General features: G+C 55.6%; 1 protein-coding gene across 2 annotated transcripts in view; it reads left to right on the top strand.

Annotated features, from left to right (window-relative positions):
- The window catches only part of LTBP2 (latent transforming growth factor beta binding protein 2), a 111,410-nt gene extending 91,509 nt beyond the window's left edge, over positions 1 to 19,901 (top strand). Inside the window, exons 20-37 of one of the 2 annotated variants that reach the window (XM_040226098.1) lie at positions 4,794 to 4,913; positions 5,997 to 6,119; positions 6,342 to 6,467; positions 6,889 to 7,014; positions 8,104 to 8,226; positions 8,348 to 8,473; positions 8,837 to 8,959; positions 9,598 to 9,729; positions 9,991 to 10,116; positions 11,090 to 11,233; positions 12,202 to 12,393; positions 12,527 to 12,610; positions 13,610 to 13,738; positions 14,043 to 14,180; positions 14,262 to 14,429; positions 14,723 to 15,004; positions 16,353 to 16,502; positions 16,949 to 19,901. In XM_040226098.1, the coding sequence (XP_040082032.1) occupies positions 4,794 to 4,913; positions 5,997 to 6,119; positions 6,342 to 6,467; positions 6,889 to 7,014; positions 8,104 to 8,226; positions 8,348 to 8,473; positions 8,837 to 8,959; positions 9,598 to 9,729; positions 9,991 to 10,116; positions 11,090 to 11,233; positions 12,202 to 12,393; positions 12,527 to 12,610; positions 13,610 to 13,738; positions 14,043 to 14,180; positions 14,262 to 14,429; positions 14,723 to 15,004; positions 16,353 to 16,502; positions 16,949 to 17,094 (2,558 nt within the window). In that variant the 3' untranslated portion in view covers positions 17,095 to 19,901. Of the gene's footprint in view, positions 1 to 4,793; positions 4,914 to 5,996; positions 6,120 to 6,341; positions 6,468 to 6,888; positions 7,015 to 8,103; positions 8,227 to 8,347; positions 8,474 to 8,836; positions 8,960 to 9,597; positions 9,730 to 9,990; positions 10,117 to 11,089; positions 11,234 to 12,201; positions 12,394 to 12,526; positions 12,611 to 13,609; positions 13,739 to 14,042; positions 14,181 to 14,261; positions 14,430 to 14,722; positions 15,092 to 16,352; positions 16,503 to 16,948 lie in introns of both variants that reach the window. The other variant, XM_040226097.1, reaches the window with a different exon arrangement.
- Positions 19,902 to 20,460: the final 559 nt, after the last annotated feature.

The following is a 20,460-nucleotide window of genomic DNA, read 5'->3' on the forward strand; positions in this document are numbered from 1 at the left end:
TCTCCATCATCTCCTGTCCCTCTCCATCATCTCCTGGCTCCTCCCCATCATTTCCTGGTCCCTCCCCATCATTTCCTGGTCCCTCCCCATCATCTCCTTGTCCCTCCCCATCATCTCCTTGTCCCTCCCCATGCACTGCCCACCACCAGCTCCCCTTCCAGCTTACCCCTGACTGTTCTCCTTGATGCTGAGCCCACTCCTGTGCACAGAGAGACCTGTCTAGGATTCCAGGAGCCTCTCTGTTCCCTTAGTGGGATTTTGGCATCCTATCTGCCCTGACAGCATGGGAGCCCAGTAACTCTGCATACATGAGATCCTAGGGGCTCCCCTCTGTGCACCTCTGCCCACCACTTGAGTTGCATGGTAGAGGGAAGTTTGATATCTGGGAGGTGCCTCAGGCATCAGGCTCGATCTACTGGCTAAAGCTTGTTAGGCTGTAAGCTGGACCGTATCGCTAGATGACCATGTGTGGACACCTGACAAATGTTCGTGCGCTGGCCCAATACATGCTAGTGGAAAAAAATGAATGAATGAGCCCTCATCCCAGCCCCCTTTCCCAGTATCACAAGTCGGCTGTGACATTGCCCACTGATGTCCTCACAGACTGGCTTGAACCTGCCACCATCATGCCAGCTCCCGGCAGCCCTGCCACTTCCACCTCCCTGCCAGGCTGGGGTGTCAAAGGCTCACAAAAGGCCTGGGTCATGTGCTCCCAACTGGCTGAGACAAGAATGGGTGAGGGTAAATCAAAGTTCTCTCTGCAAGGAAGTCCTGCCCTTGATCCAAAGATAGGTGCAGACTCTTCCCTGCCTCCTGGCTTCCCACGGCCAGGGCTTGCCTGGATTCAGAAGATCCTGGAAGTAAGAGATGAGCCTGTGTGTCTGGTGAAGGGAGTCCACCCCCGCTTCCCAATACCGCTACTACAGAAGCAGAGTCCAGGGTAGAGGTCACTAGGAGGTGCAGGACAGACAAATCCCTGTCTGAATCCCTAGCGTCTCACCTCCCCCTCTCAATGCCTCCCTCTTTAAAGTCAGGCCCACTATGATCAAAGCCAGACCCCACTCCCCTTGTCCTCATGAGCTTGCTGAACCACAGACAGTCTGGCATTTTCCAGGAGAAGAGAGAGTGAAGGGAGTTGGCATTTGATGGGTGCCTGCTGTAAGTGCCAGGTGCTGGACTAGGGTCTCAACAGATTGCTTCATTTAAGCATCCAACATTATTCATTTGGCATGAAACCTGATTAAAAAGTAAAACCAAAGGAAATGAACTAGGAAAATCCAAGGACATCTAAAGTTTCAAATTTATACTAACCAGTCCACATTGAGGGCACAGGCTCTGGTGGAGACAGATATGGGCTTGGCTTATTGTCTCAGTGCCTGAAGATGGAAACCATAACGCCCATGGCAGGGGCTCTGGTTAACCTGCCGAACAGCCATGCAAAGGGCACAGGCAGCCCTGCAGCAAGTAGGGGAGCCCGTTCTCTCTCATGTCTTGTCTCCCCCAGTGCCCGAGCCCATGCCTCTGGATCACCTCCTTCCCTTCCTGAGGAAAGGGCCCAGACACACACAGCTTGGCTGGGAGGTCAGGCTGGGTTCCTGGCCCAGGACAAACACTCTTGAGTCTGTTGAAAGCAAGACTGATGTAGCCTGCACGCTCCTCCAGGTTTCCACCCGTAACCACAGCCCCAGCCCATCACCCCGGGAGCCCAGTCAATTTCCCCCTCCCTCTTTCTTCTTCCTCCAACTAAGAAACCACTCTCTCTCCACTTAAACTCAGAGTCTTTGGTGAAGGGCCCGAGTGGTCTGGACAGCAGCCCGTCCAAAGTCTCCATGGCATTTCCGTCATCTCGGGACTCTGGGTTCCCACGGAGAGGGGCTAGGTCCCCCTGCAGACTGCCAGGGCTCCGCTGTCCTCCACCTACCCTCAAGGTCACCCATGGGTCCAGCCCCTGCAGGAGCACCGTGCCCACCGTGTGCTCTCACAGTACCCTTCCATCTTCTCAAGCAGAGACTGCAGCGCTGGTTAGAGGAACTCCACCCTCTGCCCGGTATACAGACAGCAGGCTGGCAAGCTGGTCCCTGGGGTGCCTGTTTCCCGGGGTCTTCTGGGGTCTTTCTCACAGCCTCATACCAAGAGGATGTGAAGCTTTAGTGAATCACATGGTCTCATTCTTTGGTCAGCAAACGTTTCTTGAGCGCCAGCTGTGTCCCAGCCATGGGCCAGGAATACAGCCATAAAAAAGATAGACAGCGCCTGCCCCCCGACAACCAGGGTAAAACCTTTACCAAAACATACCATAATCTTAGGTTAAAATTTAAACCCTAGACTAGGCAAAAAACATCTGGCTCTTGTCCAGGCACTGAAAGGTTGGTGGGACATCCTCGGGATATCTGGTGACTTCAGAACCTGTGCTTTTAACAGGGATTCATCCATGGCTTGGCTAATGGCTCTGATATATTGGCCCCCATTTAGAAGAGGCCCGCCCTGGTTCATGTAGAGACTGGGGGCTGCTTTGACCCCCCACCACTACCCCCACCTCCCAGGCATGAACATCACTGGGTGGGGCTCTGGCCTGAGGAAGGAAGCCCGTGGCAGTGTGCCAGGATAGGCCGGGTTATGCTACAGTAACAACCAGCCTCAATCTTAGTGTCATGTCTGACCAAAGCCACATATCCATCATGGGTCTGCCGGGGGTCCTGGTCCGCATCTTCTCATCTTGAACCAGGCTAAAGGAAGAGCATCTTGAATGTGGCCACTGTCCATGGAAGAAAGAAAGAGCATTCTGCAGGGTTGCACACAAATAAGTGTTTGGGCCCATCAATTGCACATGTGATATCCACTCAAAGCTACTGGGCAACACTAGTCCTCCTGCCCCACCCAACCACAAGGGACCAGGAGGCACAAGCCCACCACGACCCAAAAAGAGAGCTGGAATTCTCAGTGAAGCAGGATTTGTCCCACAGGTCCCCTAACGCCCAATGTGACGCACTTCCGGCACTACCTCCGCAGGTGTGCCCAGAACACTTGGGGCAGGGCAGAGCTCAGAGCCCTTTGCTCCCTCTAAGTATAATCTCCTTCCGATGTTGCCTGACCCTGCAGGAGAGGTCCAAAGACTCCGTTTTACCTCGGTGTGGTCTTAGAGGAGGATCCTTGCCTCCATCTCTTTCTCTTCATCCCCGAGTCTCGCATCCCTGAAGCAGACTTGCGGCTCATTCCCAATGGCTTTGCCCATCTTGCTTCCAGTATCTCAGCCAGGACTGGCAGGCCAGGCTGCTGGCCAAAGCTGGTGGCCCTAGAACCTTCATTTCTTCCACCTCCACCTTGTTCTCTCCAGTTCTGTTTTTACAGAAGCTTCTAGAATAGTTTAGCCTGGTATCACCACAACCCAACTAGGGGTTCTTGATTGCCCTCTTTCCTGAGATGAGCCTTATCTCAGTGTCCCTGAGATTGCCCAGGAGTTCTGGGTATCTCCTAGCACACACACCCCTGAAACACCCTCTGCTCTGTGTATGTCTTCCTCATGTGGACCCGTAGGGTGAAGTTTTGGCTGTGAGAGGTGACCAGTTCCCTGGAACAGAGGGCTCTGATGAACCCGGTCTTCTGCAGACCAAACAACCTCAGAGGAGATTTTTTCACCCTCCACTTCCGGGCCCATGTCCTGTTTTATCATGACACCTACTCCTTGGGTCCTTTTGCAGGAAGCCTGTGTTCTGACCCTTGGCCCTACCTCCTGCCTTTCTCTTCTCCCTGGGTGCTGAGCAGGTCTTCCTCCTAGTCAGTAGGGCCTCTGAATCTCCATGAGTGAGCAGGGGGACTTCCTGCGGGAGGACGACAATTACCAGTGCAGGGAAGGTGAACCGTCCTGTTTCCTCTGGAGCTCAGTCAATCTGTCTGTAGTGAAGAGTGACTGGGAGGAGCTGAACGTCTTCCTCCCTTCCTGACCCAGAGTTCAGTCCCCGGGTTCCGACCTCACCAACTCAGCCCAGGTAGCTGGGGCGCCTTGGAGGCTGGACTGCCCAGCATGCCGGCTTCGCATTGGGCAGAGCCCTGTGTGCCCTTCTCGGGAGCAAGCTCTCCTTCTGCCCCATTGTTCTCATCTCCCAGGACTGGCTCCTCTCCCTCCATTGCTCCCCCCTCCCCCTGCTTGTCTGATCAGTGCTCAGACTCATCCTTTCGGGCTGGCTTTCCTGAATCTCACCAGAGTGGGCATGGGAGCCCTACGTGGTTCTCAGCTAGAAGAAAATTCCCCTCTCCAGCAGCCTTCCCAGCCTCTGCGTCAGCCTCACTCTGCATCAGCCTCAGGGCTGGTCTTGGCCACATCAAAGATTGGGGGAGTCATCCTCTGTCCTCCTTTCTGGGTGCCAGGAAGCCTGTTTTGCCTTCATTGCCCAGCTAGGATCTATCCTGGGGTCTCTGGGGCCTTCTGTGCCAAGCACGTCCAATCCCGTCATCGTCACCCTTGTAAATGAACAAGGGAGAGATGAAGGTCCTTCCCAAGAGTCCAGCTCACGACTTTGAGCCCTCTCACCCTCCCCAAGCTACTGAGAGCACAGCCTCCTGCAGCAGGGCTTCTCCCTCTTGGTCTTCCTTCTCTCTTTTGTCCAGGACGGTGGGTGGGAGGTGGGGGTGGGAACACAGGAGAACACTCACATTTTCCTGGTTTCCATCTGTACAGAAACTGACATCCCTCCTTCTCCCCGACCGAGAGCAGAGTCAAGGATGTGCTCCTTCACAGCCCACCCGCGGGCTGTGGTTCCCAGAGATGACCAAGGCAGGGGCTGTTATTTTTGCAGATATCAACGAATGCCGTCACCCTGGCACCTGCCCTGATGGGAGATGCGTCAACTCCCCCGGCTCCTACACTTGCCTGCCCTGCGAGGAGGGCTACAGGGGCCAGGGCGGGAGCTGTGTAGGTGAGGGCTGCCTGCCAAGGCATGGAGGGGGCTGTTTGGCCTGGGGACCCTGGGTTGAGCCCACACATGGTGGTGGGGGGAGGCGAGGGCAGAGGCAAATGGCTTGGAGGCTATTGCCTTCATGACCCAGCTGGGTTTCCAGATGATGTTGGGCATGAGGTGGGTGTGCTTCAGTTACTGGTGCCCTGCCCTCTGAATCAGCCAGGGTAGGGGGGCCCCTTAGGCTCCTTGGCCATATCCGTCCAGGAGCTACATACAGCCCAAGGTTCCAGAGGCTTCTGGGGCTGGATTCTGCTAGGTAGGCTGAAAGTGCCACGTGTCTTTTGAAGAGGCTGATGCCAGTGGTGTGGAGGAGGGGTCTTCGGCCCTCCTGGACCTCAAGAGCAACCTCTAACACCAATGCCTAAGAGAACAGTGGGTGGTCTTCTCTGGAGGTCGGGGTGGGGGGAGGTGCATGTCAGCCGTAGGAGGAATGCTCTTTCCCTCAACCCCTGCAGGAAGAAGGGCCCAGGGCTCGGGATGCCAGGAGGGACTGAGTCGTGAATAGAGACTTTGAGGCTCTGGAGAGGGCAGGCATTTCCCAGGCCCTTGAGACTGCCGCTCAACCGCCCAGGCAGAACTTGGCCTCGCTCTGTGTTACCCACTCGCCCGCTGAAGCTGGTGGGTGGGCTGGGAACTTGCGGTCATACCAATTTGGTTGGCGGGGAGGAGACCAGAGAGGTTCAGACTCACTCTAAGGTGAGGCAGAAGTCTTAGACACTTGCCTCCAGGTGTCCTCAGATGGGCCAAATCAGTCCCAGGGCTGGGACGGGGGGAACCTGGCCCCCCTTTTCTAGGAACTTGCAGGGCGCTCTGTGTCACTGGATGGAGCTGAAGTCAGCTCAGGGATGGAAGTTAGTTCGGCGGGGGAAGGGCACCCAGCCAAGGTAGATGGGTCCAGGAGCAGGAATGACCTCTGGTCCTTCCCAGGGTGCTAGGGCCCCTCGGAATGCTGGTTCCCTGGCCTTTTAATGGAGACGCTCTCGGCCTGATGCTGGAGGCTGTGCGAGGGATAGGAGGCCAGCTTGGACTTCTCTCCCACAGATGTGAATGAATGTCTGACCCCTGGGGTCTGCACCCATGGAACGTGCATCAACCTGGAGGGCTCCTTTAGATGCTCCTGTGAGCAGGGCTACGAAGTCACCGCAGATGAGAAGGGCTGCCAAGGTACAAGGAACCAAAGCGCCCTTTGCCCATCCACGACACGTCCGCCTGCAGCTCCTTCCCTCTGGCCCACATCCCTGAGCTGAGCCAACACAGCACTGCTGCACAGACCGTCTTTCCCTGACAACCCCCCAACCCCACCCCACCCCTCCCTGTCAACCTCTGGCTAGCCTGGCATGTCTGTCCTGCAGAGAGCCCCACACAGAGCTCAATGGCCTGTTTCAGATGTCGACGAGTGTGCCATCCGGGCCTCGTGCCCCACGGGCCTCTGTCTCAACACGGAGGGCTCCTTCACCTGCTCGGCCTGCGAGAGTGGGTACTGGGTGAATGAGGATGGCACCGCCTGCGAAGGTAACCCTGGGGAGGGGGTTGGCCAAGGGGAACTGAGAGCACAGACCCTCGGACTTCCCAAAGAACCCTCCGTTTGTCCCCTGGTTTGGGGTTGATGCTGAGAGTCTCCAGACCAGGCGAGAGGACCCTGTGAATGGACTTGGGCTTCTGTCTTCTCCATGAGGACAGAAGGAGAAGGGAGTCACAGTGACAAGAGGGAAGGAAGCTGATGGCCGAGCCACCCCAGAAGCATCCCCAGGGAGAGGGTGTGGGGATTGTCCTGTAAGAGGCCCAGAGCCAGGGGCTCCCCTTCCCCAGGGGCCCACAGAGTCCGACAAGCTCAGAGAGGGAACCAGAGATGTGGGGTGGTTCTGGCCTGGCCAGGTGGAGGGAGGCATCCCCAGGCCCCCTGGGTGACTGACTGGCTGATTGTCTGCCCCAGACCTAGACGAGTGCGCCTTTCCGGGAGTCTGCCCGTCCGGAGTCTGCACCAACACTGCCGGCTCCTTCTCCTGCAGGGACTGCGAGGCAGGCTACCAGCCCAGCGCCCTGGGCCACACCTGTGAAGGTGAGAGGCCCCCCCATTGGGGAACAGGAGACTAGCCCTTCACCCTCAGAGAAGGGAGTTCGCCTCGGAGGGTGGGCTAGCTGGGGACGCCTATTCTCGCCCTCCCTCCCTAAACAGGCATCAGAAAGGTGACTACAGATCTGGGTCTAGGGAGCCAATGAGCCACTGGACCAAAGCTTCAGTGCTTGTCACAATCACGGGGAGTTTGTTTGATCGACATGTGGCTTCCAGGCCTTGGCAGACCGGCTAAGTCTGTCTGTTGGGGGTGGGGGTCTTGAGATCTGTTATGTAATAGGCTTCTCAAGAGTTCCTTGTAAAGGTGGGTGCTGCGACATTATTCTAAAGACCCTGGCTGGTACCAGGCCATCTGTGAAAGAAAGCGAAAGTGTTAGCTGCTCAGTCGTGTCCGACTCTTTGTAACCCCATGGACTGTATGGACTGTAGCCCACCAGGCTCCTCTGTCCATGGGATTCTCCAGGCAAGACTACTGGAGTGGATTGCCATTTCCTTCTCCAGGGGATCTTCCCACTCAGGGATCAAACCCAGGTCTCTTGCATTGGCAGGTGGGTTCTTTACCAGGGAAAAGAGTCTGACCCACCAGGGAAGTCCCAGGGCAATCTGTAGGCCAATTTAAATAATCCACTTCCTGTTACCTCCTCAGGTTCTCTGTATCCGCTTCCTCTGCTTATTTCTCAGTTGTTTTCCTGTTGTTTCTGTAAAATCTCAGCCACGATGAGGGCAGTAGGGTTTGGCCACCTTAGGCCAGGGTTGCTGCTAGGAGAGACCAGGTGTGCCCTGGGCAGGCACAGTGTGGGCAGCGGAAGGTCGGGGTAGTCTGCCGGGCTGGGCTGGGCTGGGGCAGGATGGAGGGAGCTGCAGCCATGCTGCTCCCCAAAGGCTCCCTCGCCAGCTTCTCCCAGCTGTGCCTGTTTACAAGGGGATGGTGCTCCATGGGTCCAGTCTCCTCGGGCAGACCTCCAGGTCCTCTGGAGACCTCCCTGTTGATCCCTGCCCTTGGGAGGTCTTCCCATCAATTCTGCCTCCCCACCCCACCCCTTCGTACTACCGTCTCCTGGTGTGGCCCTGCAGATGTGGACGAGTGTGAAGACCCCCAGAGCAGCTGCATGGGAGGCGAGTGCAAGAACACGGCTGGCTCCTACCAGTGCCTCTGTCCCCCGGGCTTCCAGCTGGCCAATGGCACGGTGTGTGAGGGTGAGTGGCTCAGGTCTCCCAGGCCGGGACGGAGTGGGGCGGAGGGTTTCCCTACACCGCGCACTGCCCGGGGAACATCGCCCCCTGCCGGGGGAGACACCACCTGTTCATGTGCCCGCAGATGTGGACGAGTGTGTGGGCGAGAAGTACTGCGCACCGCGCGGCGAGTGCCTCAACAGCCACGGGTCCTTCTTCTGCCTCTGTGCCGACGGCTTCGTCAGCGCGGACGGGGGCACCAGCTGCCAAGGTGAGAAGCCGGCAGCAGGGGGCGCTAGGGCTTATCCCGCGTACTGACAAAACGCTCGCCGTCCACCTGGGATGGGAAGATGGGAGGCTGAGGGATGAGGGTGGGAGCCAGGGGTCAGGGAGGGTCTCTGGAGCCCTCTTCCAGGGCCTGCCCACGATGCATACGTCAGGTGCCCTCACCCTCTGCCCTGCCTGGTTCCAGGGCTCCACGCCCAACGGCGCCTCTGGCTTCCAGCTCTGGACTCTCGCTCAGATCTTCCAGCCCTTTTCTACTTCGAGCCACTCCCTGGCCCTCCTCTGAGCGAAAATGCCCAGGGCCCTGGGGACCCATGGCTGGCCCTGCTGACAAATGTCTCTATTCTAGATGTGGACGAGTGTGCAGTCACTGACCGGTGTCTCGGGGGCCAGTGTGTCAACACCGACGGCTCCTTCAACTGTGTGTGTGAGACTGGCTTCCAGCCCTCCCCAGAGAGCGGGGAGTGTGTGGGTAAGGGCTCCAGGGGGTAAGCAGACAGGGCTCTGCCCCATGTCAACAGACAGACACCTCCACCCTGCCAGCTCCTCAGCTGCCTGGGGCCAGGAGCCCCAGCTTCCAGCACTTTCCATAGATAAATCATCCAATGGATAATGTCTTTATTCAGCCTCTTCTGACTCAGGGATTGCCCCCAGGATGTCCTTGTGCTGTAGCAGAGCACACAATCTAGTTTTTTGAAAGTCAAATAGATGCAATAGACATTTACACCACCTGGGTTCAATGCCTTTTGTTGGGACAAATAGACAGTTATGGATATTCTTGAAACTAAGCAAGGGAGACATATGAAGACAGCTCTCCATAATACACATTGGGAAAGGTGTTATATAGAGAGAGGTAGACAGTGCTCTGCTGTGGAGGGCAGGCTGCAGGGGAAAAGGAGTGTCTCAGAGGCTGAGAGCTCTCCTGGACAGTCAGGCCTGCGGCTCAGGGGAAAGGGTCCTGAACTTGACGTTTTGGGGTTGAAATGAGCATAGTGGTTTAAAACCAATCAAGAACCTCAGAAGTTGAGGGGCACGAGCTTTCATGCCAGAGATATGGGGTCGGGGTAGTGACCTGGCCACTTCTGTCCCCTCTCCTGGCCCTGGGGACAGACATCGACGAGTGTGAGGACCTCGGAGAACCGATGTGCGGGGCCTGGAGGTGCGAGAACAGCCCTGGCTCCTACCGCTGTGTCCTGGGCTGCCAGCCTGGCTTCCACATGGCCCCGACGGGAGACTGCATTGGTGAGTGGGGAGGGGGCGTGTGGGCTGGGAGGCCTAGGACAACATCTACTTTTCACATACCTGGCTAGAAACGATTTTTACAGCTGTTTGTGTGTTTTCCATGCAGCAGCGCTTACACAAAAATTGAAGAGGACTGTTTCGTTTTCTCACTCTGTGTTCAGAAGTTAGCGTTCAGAGATCTGGGTGTTAATAAGCCAGATAAATAAGTATTCCCAGCGAATAGAGAGCACACCGTACACTGTAGCCCGCCCTGTCCCGCAGACATAGACGAGTGTGCCAACGACACCATGTGTGGGGCCCATGGCTTCTGCGACAACACCGACGGCTCCTTCCGCTGCCTCTGTGACCAGGGCTTCGAGACCTCACCCTCCGGCTGGGACTGCGTTGGTGAGAAGCCTGTGGCCTAGCCAGCTCTGAACCAGGGCCCTTGACCCCGTCTCCACAGATCTTTGCTGCCCTGCATAGAGGGGCCCTAGGGCCCTCCTCCTGAAAGGTTCAGGGTCACGTGGAGCCCTCAACACAGAGTGACAAGGAAGGGGGATTTCAGCTCCCCCGACAGAGGATGAGATGGTTGGATGGCATCCACCGACTCAACGGACATGAGTTTGAATAAAACTCCGGGAATTGGTGATGGACAGGGAGGCCTGGCGTGCTGCAGTCCATGGGGTCGCAAAGAGTCAGACACGACTGAGCGACTGGACTGAACTGAACTGAACTACAGGGGCACCTTGGGCTTCCCAGGTGGCTCAGTGGTAAAGACGCCACCTGCCAGCAGGAGATGTAGGAAACGTGCGTCCGATCCCTGGGTTGGGAAGACCCCTTGGAGTAGGAAATGGCAACCCACTCCAGTATTCTTGCCTGGAGGACTCCCATGGATAGCGGAGCATGGTGGGTTACAGTCCATGCATGGGGTCACAAAGAGTGGCACCCGATTGCGCAGTGGAGCACACACACCCCCACTGGGGCACCGTGGCCATGTTGATCAGGGAAGCGAGGCCCCCCTCCTACCAGCAGGGGGAGCAAGCACACTAGTGAAGGCGCCACCCTTCCCCAGAGACCCAAGGGTTCAAGAGGCATGTTTGGGGAACGTGCAGAAGGAGGAACCCTTCCTCCTTGTCCATTTATGGGCCCTTTTCTGCCACCCTTTTCCTTCTCCCTCCCTTCCCATCCCCTCTGCTCACCTGGTCCTCCTTCCTGCGAAGTCATACCCACTTCCTGTTCTTCCCCAGGCCTTAGCCTGTTTCTTTGGGGGTTGCGGGGGTGGGGCGGGGATGAGATGGGGATCTGCCTGCGGGGCTGGAGGCAGGGGCAGGGGCCTGGGCCTCTCTCTCGCCCGCGAGCCGGTCCTCCTGTCTGGCAGACGTGAACGAGTGTGAGCTCATGCTGGCGGTGTGTGGGGCAGCGCTCTGCGAGAACGTGGAGGGCTCCTTCCTGTGCCTCTGCGCCAGCGACCTGGAGGAGTACGACGCTCAGGAGGGGCGCTGCCGCCCGCGAGGGGCTGGAGGTGAGCCCTGCGCCCCACCCTCACGGTGCACCGCCCCCACCCCTCGCTGTCTGGCGTACACAGTGCTTCCGCTGCTCCAGCTCTTGAGAGGGATCTCGGCGATGTGGGCAGGGGAGCATCTTAGGGCTGGAGTGCGGAGGGGTGAGGAGTCTGAGTGTGGAGCAAAGTCGACTACGCCCCGGGAACCTCCAGGAGGTTGCAGGGCTTCGACGACCCTACAGGAGGCTCGAGAAGCTCTAATGCCAACTTGGGGGCTGGGGGGTTGGGCAGGGAGCTCAGATTGAGCCTTGGTTGTCATTGTTCAGTCGCCAAGTCTGGGGTCACTCTTCGTGACCCCATGGACTGTAACACATCAGGCATCCCTGTCCCTCACCATCTGAGCCTTGGAGGGACCCTCAGTCAAACCCCAGGAAGCTCTTAGGTGAGGGAGGCCCAGAAACTGAGCTAAACTCTCCCGTCCCACTCCACTCCAGAGCTGCAGGTTTCAGCCTCTCAGCCCAGGACTAGGATTCAGCTGGCCTTCTCTGACATGGGGGAAAGCAAGCAGGACCTGGAACAAGGAAGAGTCGGAGGGGCAGGGGTACAGTGTGACACAGAGGAGTGGAACGGTGTACCACACCATGCCTGAATGGTGTGATATGCCGGGGACTGGGGCCACCTCACTGCAGGGGAGGAAGGCAGGATGGTATCTTGGAAAGAGCAGGGGTGTGGCACCAGAGGAACTGGGGTCATTTCCCTGCTCTGCCACTAGGTGGCTCCTGCAGGTCATCTAGCTTCTCTAAACCTCAACTGCCTCTTCTATAAAAGAAAGCTGATGATAATAAGCTCCTCATAAGGCGTATCAAATGAGATGATAAAAGTACACTGTAACGTGCCATATAAATGTTCAAAATTTAAATAAATTCAAAGGCCAGGGTGCCCCAGGGGGCCATGAACAGACATTAATAAGGGGCGTCTCTCACACACAGGTCCGAGTGTCCCTGAGGCCAGGCCAGGGGCACACCCACCAGGCCCCGTCCGCATGGAATGCTATTCTGGACAGAAGGACCAGACGCCCTGCTCCAGCCTTCTGGGCCGGAACACCACGCAGGCCGAGTGCTGCTGTACCCAGGGCACCGGCTGGGGAGATGCCTGTGACCTGTGCCCAGATGAGGACTCGGGTAAGGCCCCCAAGGGTCCCAGGTCCTCTCAGAGTCGGCTCTGCAGTGGCACAGAAAGAAGTGTGTGTGTGGGGGCGGGGAGGGTGGCGTGCAGGGTCTTTCTCTCTCTGAGCTTGGATGCCTCCCTGCACAGTCGAGTTCAGCGAGATCTGCCCTAGTGGGAAAGGCTACATCCCTGTGGAAGGAGCCTGGATGTTTGGACAGACCACGTACACAGGTAACCTCCCCAAGACCCTCCTCCCCAAATGCCACTCACCTCAGTGGGCCTGGCCTGGTCCCCCAGGAGGCCTCTGCATGCAGGCTTTGCTTCTCGGTTGCTTCTAACCTTCCTGTCCCAAGGCTACAGATCCACAGATCTTTAGCTGGAAGTTCTGACCTGAGCTCCTCCTAGATTGTCCCGGCAACCTCACTTTGGTTTTCGCTACTCCCCCTGAGGCTGAGCTCTCCAGGAACAAGCTATGATGCCTTGACTAACCCACTCGCAGGGCACAGGGACAGAGGCCAGAGGCAGCTGCTGATCTCCTTGGCCCCACTTACAGAGCCGGAAACTTTGGGAAACTCATCCTCAGAAAGGGTGGTTCGGGTATGGACTTCTACCTGAAACTGGAAAAGGAAACAGCAGAAACGGAAATGGTTCTCCTTGAGTGCCTATTATGTGCCAAGCACTATTTTAAGCACCTCACATGTATTAACATCTCAACCCTCATAACAACTCTACAAGGTTAAGGAGTAGGAGCCACATTTTCTAGGTAGGGAACTGAAGCAAGGGACAACCTAAGCAATTGGCCCAATGTCACCTGCCCCATCAAGTGGCAAGGCTGGGATTTGGCCCCAGTCAGTCTCGCTTTTGGAGAAGGCAATGGCACCCCACTCCAGTACTCTTGCCTGGAAAATCCCATGGACGGAGGAGCCTGGTGGGCTGCAGTCCATGAGGTAGCTAAGAGCTGGACACGACTGAGCGACTTCACTTTCACTTTTCTCTTTCATGCATTGGAGAAGGAAATGGCAACCTACTCCAGTGTTCTTGCCTGGAGAATCCCAGGGACGGGGGAGCCTGGTGGGCTGCCGTCTATGGGGTCTCACAGAGTCGGACACGACTGAAGCGACTTAGCAGCAGCAGCAGCAGCAGCAGCAGTCTGGCTTTGGAGCCCCTAGATCTAAGGACTGCCTTATCCCGCGTCTCGCCTTGCCCTCACTCAGCTCTGCCCTCCTGCAGATGCCGACGAGTGCGTGATGTTCGGGCCCGGGCTCTGCCGGAATGGCCGGTGTCTCAACACGGTGCCCGGCTACATCTGCCTGTGCAACCCTGGCTACCACTACAATGCTGCCCTCAGGAAGTGTGAGGGTGAGGACGCCCACCACCCCTCCCCACCCCGGGGCCCACAGCTGAATGCCCCCCCCACCCCCTGCCAGGCAGCCTAGTTCTGGCTGGAAGTGTCCCCCTTCCCCAGGGAGGATGCCTGCTGCAGCAGGTGGGGGGCGAGGGGACCTACTAGCAAGTCATCCTTGGGCTGGGGCCTCCCAGGCTGGGCGGGAGGTGGGGGGGCATTATCAGTTACGAGAAACCCCCCTTCCCTGAAGGCAGCGGTGGGTGGACATGGCGCGTGGGCACTGCCCCCAGCGTTCCTCCCCGTCTCCTTGCCTCCCAGATCATGACGAGTGCCAGGACATGGTCTGTGAAAATGGCGAGTGTGTGAACACAGAAGGCTCCTTCCACTGCTTCTGCAGCCCGCCCCTCACCCTGGACCTCAGCCAGCAGCGCTGTGTGAACAGCACCAGTGGTGTGGGTCAGTGGGGGTGGGGGGGTGGGGCGCAGCAGGGGGAGCGGACCAGGGGGCTGGGGAGGCTCACGTGCCCTGTGCCCCCAGAGGACCTGCCTGACCACGACATCCACATGGACATCTGCTGGAAGAGAGTCACCAACTACGTGTGCAGCCATCCCCTGCACGGCCGCCGCACCACCTACACCGAGTGCTGCTGTCAGGACGGCGAGGCCTGGAGCCAGCAGTGTGCTCTGTGCCCCCCCAGGAGCTCCGGTGAGAAGGCGGGAAGCCGCAGAGCTGGGCCCCCAGGGTAGGGGATGGCCTCACCTTGGAAAGGGGCGGGGGCTTCAGAAAGGAGTAGGGCACGTCGCAGGCCTGCCTTCCCTCCGTCTTGTTTGGGGATGGATGCTGTAGGGCAGAGCGGGGTGGGGGAGAGGAACACTGCCAGGAACTCGGGGCGGTGGTCCCAGCACCTCCCTCTGTTCTTGAGTCGGGAAACAGCACCCCGGGGCCTCAGCTCCCAAGAGCCCGGGCCCAGCTTCCTCTCTCCCTCCTGCTCCCTACAGAGGTCTACGCTCAGCTCTGCAACGTGGCCCGGATCGAAGCCGAGCGGGAGGCTGGGATCCACTTCCGGCCTGGCTATGAGTACGGCCCTGGGCCCGATGACCTGCACTATAGCCTCTACGGCCCAGACGGGGTCCCCTTCTACAACTACCTGGGCCCCGAGGACGCCATCCCTGAGCCACTCTTCCCCAGCACGGCCGGCCGCCCGGGGGACCGCATACCGCTCCCTGAACCTCCCCTGCAGCCCTCAGAACTCCAGCCCCACTATGTGGCCAGCCACCCAGGTCTGTGTTGCTGCAAAAACGGGGAAGAGGTGGGCTCTGAAGCGGTTTCACTTCCATCTTCTCCATCTGCTCATCACTGTCAGCAGGGTGAGGACAGGAAAGGGAAAAATCCACCTAGCCCTCTCACGGGTCACCCAAGGGACAGGCGCTAACAACCCCCTCTGATGGCCTAACTAACACAGGGGACGCTAAAACGTACAGGACACCATCCCAACCTCAAAGCTGCTTGCGGGAGCTGAGAGAGGGACCAGCAGCACGCTCCTCCCACGCGACGTACAGTCTGCAGAACACCCTGCTCTACAGGCTCAAACCTGTGACCCGAAGTGGGAATTGTTGTTCAGTCACTAAGTCATCTCTGACTCTTTGCGACCCCATGGACTGCAGCATGCCAGGCTTCCTGGTCCTTCATTATCTCCCTGAGCTTGCTCAAACTCATGTCCATTGAGTCGGTGATGCCGTCCAACCATCTCATCCTCTGTCGTCCCCTTCTCCTCCTGCCTTCAATCTTTTCCCAGCATCAGGGTCTTTTTCCAGTGAGTCAAGCTCTTCGCATAAGGTGGCCAAAGTATTGGAGCTTCAGCTTCAGCATCAGTTCTTCCAATGAATATTCAGGGTTGATTTCCTGTAGGATTGACTGGTTTGACCTCCTTGCTACCCAAGGGACTCTCAAGAGTCTTCTCCAGCACCACAGTTTGAAATGGGAATTAAGGATTTCTAACCCCATTAAAGGCCCACTGTGGTGACCTGGTTTGTATGTAGCAATGACTCCAGCGCTCAGGACTTGGATTCTAATAAGGAAGTCGGGCTTGGCATCTGTGCAGTGGTGCTTACCACGGGCACAGCCACTGTATCAGACTGATCAAAACTACAATGAGGTTAGGAGGAGGGTCTTTTCCAGGGGAGGGGACTTACTTAGAGAAAGAAGAGGGTTAGGCAGACCTGGAAGCAGTTTTGCTTTATGGTGAGTGAGGGTAGTCCCTTTTGCTACCAGTCCTGTCCACCCCCAAAAAGCTATGTGAAGATTTTACTGTAACATCCTGCCACTAACCACAACAAAATCAAAACTATACAGAGATACTGAAGTGCTCAGGATCCCTGGTGTTGTGAAAGCAGTGAGTCCCCACCTCCCTGGAGCCTCATTTAAAGCAAGCAGGTTTCCCCATCTAAAAATGACACATGCTTATTTTTTAGGGGTATTGCCTTTTGTTTCACCATCTTTCTGTGACAGTGTTATAACCCTCCCCACCCTACCCCAGGAGTTCATTAGGCTCCTCTGAGCAGAGGGCAAGGGCCTCAGGGTGGGGTACGAGACCTCAGCCCCCCTGGCTCTCTGACTCCCTCCTCCCAGAGCACCAGGCCGGCTTCGAAGGGCTCCAGGCAGAGGAGTGCGGCATCCTGAATGGCTGTGAGAACGGCCGCTGCGTGCGTGTGCGCGAGGGCTACACCTGTGACTGCTTCGAGGGCTTCCAGCTGGACACGGCCCACATGGCCTGTGTGGGTAGGTCTGGAATCAAGAGTGCCAATGCCCAGGGGGCAGGACGGCCCTGCTGGCTTCATGTGGAATAGTCAGACTGGCCCACTACTCACTTAGGGATGCCTGACTTCGCCTAGGTGGCAGACCCACTGCTGCCCACTGGAGGGCCTGCTGGGCACCAAGCCAGGTGGTGAGAGCTCCAAAGGTCTATTGCTGTGATTAGAAAGCCCTTTCCATGGAGGTTCCTAGATAGAAGAAAGGCAGGACCAAGACAGCATGGTCAAAGTAAGGGCTCACGACCCCTGGCTTTGTGTCCGTGAGCTGCTTCCTTTGGGGCATCATTTGGCTGCCACACAGGCTATTCCGCTGCAGGGCAGCATTCAGGGCTTACTGACCAGACGGGCACTGGGGGCAGCAGGCCGTAGGCCCGTGGGCTCCCTACAGCTCTCTCCTCTCTCCCCTCCTCTTAGATGTGAATGAGTGTGATGAGCTGAACGGGCCTGCTGCGCTCTGTGTCCATGGCCACTGCGAGAACACGGAGGGCTCCTACCGCTGCCACTGCCTCCCGGGTTATGTGGCTGAGGCAGGCCCCCCACACTGCACTGCCAAGGAGTAGCAGAGATGGGTCAAGTGTGGGCAGCTACCTGGAAATGGGCCCTGGCCACAGGCGGGGCCTGGAGGAAGCTTTCCTAGCTGGGGAGATGCCGTGAAGATACCGGCCGGAGCCCCTGTGGCCCAGCTCCCAGCCAGCCTCGCCTGCTTTTCATCTCCCCCAGCTTCGGCTCTTGCTGTGTGAGCGTCTGTCATGGCCTCCACACCGCCATGCCCTTGCTTGGCTCAAACACCACCAAGTGCTTTAATGCTTCAGCCACTGGCCACGAGGCCCAGTCTGCCATCTGTCCTGGCCTTGCCATGGGATGCTGATCAAAGGATGGCCCTCAACCAGCCCCTCAAGCTGTGCAAACGTGCAAGGTCCTTCGGCCTCATGCTGCACATACCCCTTCTCTAGACATGATCCACGTATCATCCTGATGCTTCTACACCTGGATCAGAGGCCACATCTGCCCTGGAATGGCCCTTCAGAATCTATCAAGCAAAAAAGGATGGGGCAGGGCGCAGGAGAGGAGTTTGGAGAGTGATCGTCACCACTCAGCCAGTCTGGCTGGGCCAGATTTAGCCACATCTCCACCTTGTTGCCAGTTTTGTGGCCCCGGAGAGGGGCAGAAGATGCCCTCATCTCAGAGAAGCAAGACTGATACTAGCTTGCTAGTAAGAGACGCATATGAAGGGGAGCAAGGAAGCTGAGAGAGCGGCAACAGGACAATGTTAAAAAAAAATGGGGAGTTGATGAGAAAGGGGGCACCACGGCTTTACACAGATCTAAAGAAAATAATCAGTAGCTTCAGGTAAATAACCATTCAGTCTACCCAGCGATAGCTCCTGTGCACCACAGCAAGGGCTGCCCCGAGACAGGGTGCCTATCTCCGAAGACCTCCATTAAATACATACTGCTTCTTACAGGACACGTCTCTCCTGAGCTCTCCTTTTCTGGACACCAGTTCAATGTGCTAAAAATAAAGAGGTCCGTTTTTGAGCTTCTGAAATACAGTGTATTCCTGTTTAGGAGAACCCAGGTTCCCTGTGTTGTTCCCTCTCTCTACTCAGAGGCGTCTGCCCTCTTTCCCCTTTATACAATGGCTGGCTGGCATCCCACTGAGTTTACAAGTAGAGACTCACTCCAGCCTGGGCTAGCAGGGAGTTTAGAACCACGGTGGAATAAAGAAATGTACATTTCTGGGCTATTCTGGTTTTGTTTTTATTTCATATTAAACCAAATTTCTTTACCACGTTGACTGAGTCTGAACGTTAGAGATGAGACTGTGCTTACCCCCTCACCAGCTCTGCCAACATGACTGGGTTCCAACAGGAGAAGGTTCTTTCCCTTTCTAAGGCAAGGCAAGATCTGACTTTGCATTTCTCTGATGAATGGCAATGTAAATGAACAAGGCTCCGTGTGCCTGAAGATGTGGAGATGAATCCTCTTTTCTTAATTGAATCTGTCCTGTCCTACTTGCTGCTCTGATTGTCAGCCATCACATGATAACTTATTGAACGCTTGCTATGTGCCAGGCCTGTGCTGAATGCTGTACACAAATTTCATTTAATCATCCAACAATCCTTACTATTTTGATTCCCAATTTACAGATGGGGAACTTGGACTTACAAAGCTTAAATAATCTGTTCTAGGTCACTACACTAGTTGAGATGTTTTCAGCAGACAAAAATATATAGTTCTTAAACATATGAAAATATTCTGACCTTCATTCAGAATAAAAAGAAATGCAAGTGAAAACTATACGGAGACACTTTTTTAAACTATTTAGTTGGTAAAAATTTAAACGTTTGTCAAAACGTTGAGTCGGCAAGCATCTCTGGGAAAACGATACAGTCACACACATAACTGACAGGAATATATTCTAATACAACTTCTGAAGAGGATGGCAATGTCTTCAAAATTACAAAAGCACTTATTCTTTAAATCAGTCATTCCACTTCTCGGAATTTAAATTTAACCTTCAGATATAGTCTCACCAAATGTAAAATGACGTGTGTAAGGGGTTATTTATTTTAGCATTATTTGTAATAGCAAAAGGTTAGAAACAGTGCATTGCCATGGAGCCCCAAAAAGAAAAAAAAGGGGGGGTGCTCTAAACGCCTGGATAAGATATCCAAAACAGATTGAGGGAAGAAGGAAGGTTGCACAGCAAAGTGAACATATGCTGCTATTGCTATTTGTCTAGAGAGGGAGAAGAGAAGTGGGTATGTGCTAACCTCATCTCCACCACTCCACCTCACACCTCACGTTTCAGAGAACTCACCGTCCCTCAGTATATCCTTCAGGCAGTGCATCTTAACCGCTGCGCCCACGGCCCTACCTCCCAAACCCCACACTCCCGTCACCCTTCCAGGGATGTTCCCATGCTTGTACACATATTTCCTTGTGTTAGAAACACAAATATTAATAGCACACCATGCGTGCTGTTCTGCACTTTTCTGCTTTTTTTCACGTCATACGTACTTGCACATAAAGAACTGCCTCGGTCTATTTTATAACTGTATACTTCTCCATTGAATAGACAAATCATAATTTATTTAATCAGCCTATTAATGGGTGTTTCCATTGTTTTCTCTTTTGCTATTATAAATAATGCTACGATGAATATTCCTGTGCATATGTTATTTCACATTGTATCTATGGGGTTATATCTGTGGGGTAAATTCTTAGAAACAATGGTAGTTGATGGGAAGGGCAACAGGTGGATGCACACAGGACTGGGAGACTCTTCACTGTATCCCCATTTGTGTCGTTTCGAATTTTGTACTGTGTCTTACCTATTCAAAAATAAAATATTTTTAAATACAGCTGCTGGACATAGACTGCTTAAATGTTCCCTCTCTTTATATATTTATCTATGTTTTACAGTTAAAGCCAGATGATGACTGTTTCAGCACTTCTTAAATCAAATTTCCTTTAAACATCCTGCTGGCATTTCTCTGGAGAAATGGCAAACAGGGATTTTAAAAGGCAATCATAAACATCAATGCTAGATACCTAAAAAAGTGGAGGAGTTTCCTCCTTTTGAGACACACATGCAAGGCCATGTTGCAAGGGACACTTAGACCCCGCCCACTGCAGGATGTCAGTTCAGGCCCCTCAGTTCTGGGGAGGGCTACCCCTCCCAGCACTGATCATCACTGCTGCCCACTTCCCTGTACAGGATGTCCCAGCCAAATTCTGACCCTTCTCTTATGCTTTACAACGAAAGACCAAAAGGTGCAATTCTCGGAAGAAAGAGAAGAGTATCTTCTTGGACACCTGCCGGGAGCCAGCACGGGAGATCCCACCCATGACAAGGTCAGGCGGAGAGGCCTGACGGGCAGGGCGAGTTGGGCCTCAGGGGTTCCCCCTGGAATTTCTTGA

The sequence above is a fragment of the Oryx dammah genome, unplaced genomic scaffold, assembly GCF_014754425.2.
Source record: "Oryx dammah isolate SB20612 unplaced genomic scaffold, SCBI_Odam_1.1 HiC_scaffold_26, whole genome shotgun sequence".
In the NCBI taxonomy this organism is placed as follows: Eukaryota; Metazoa; Chordata; class Mammalia; order Artiodactyla; family Bovidae; genus Oryx; species Oryx dammah.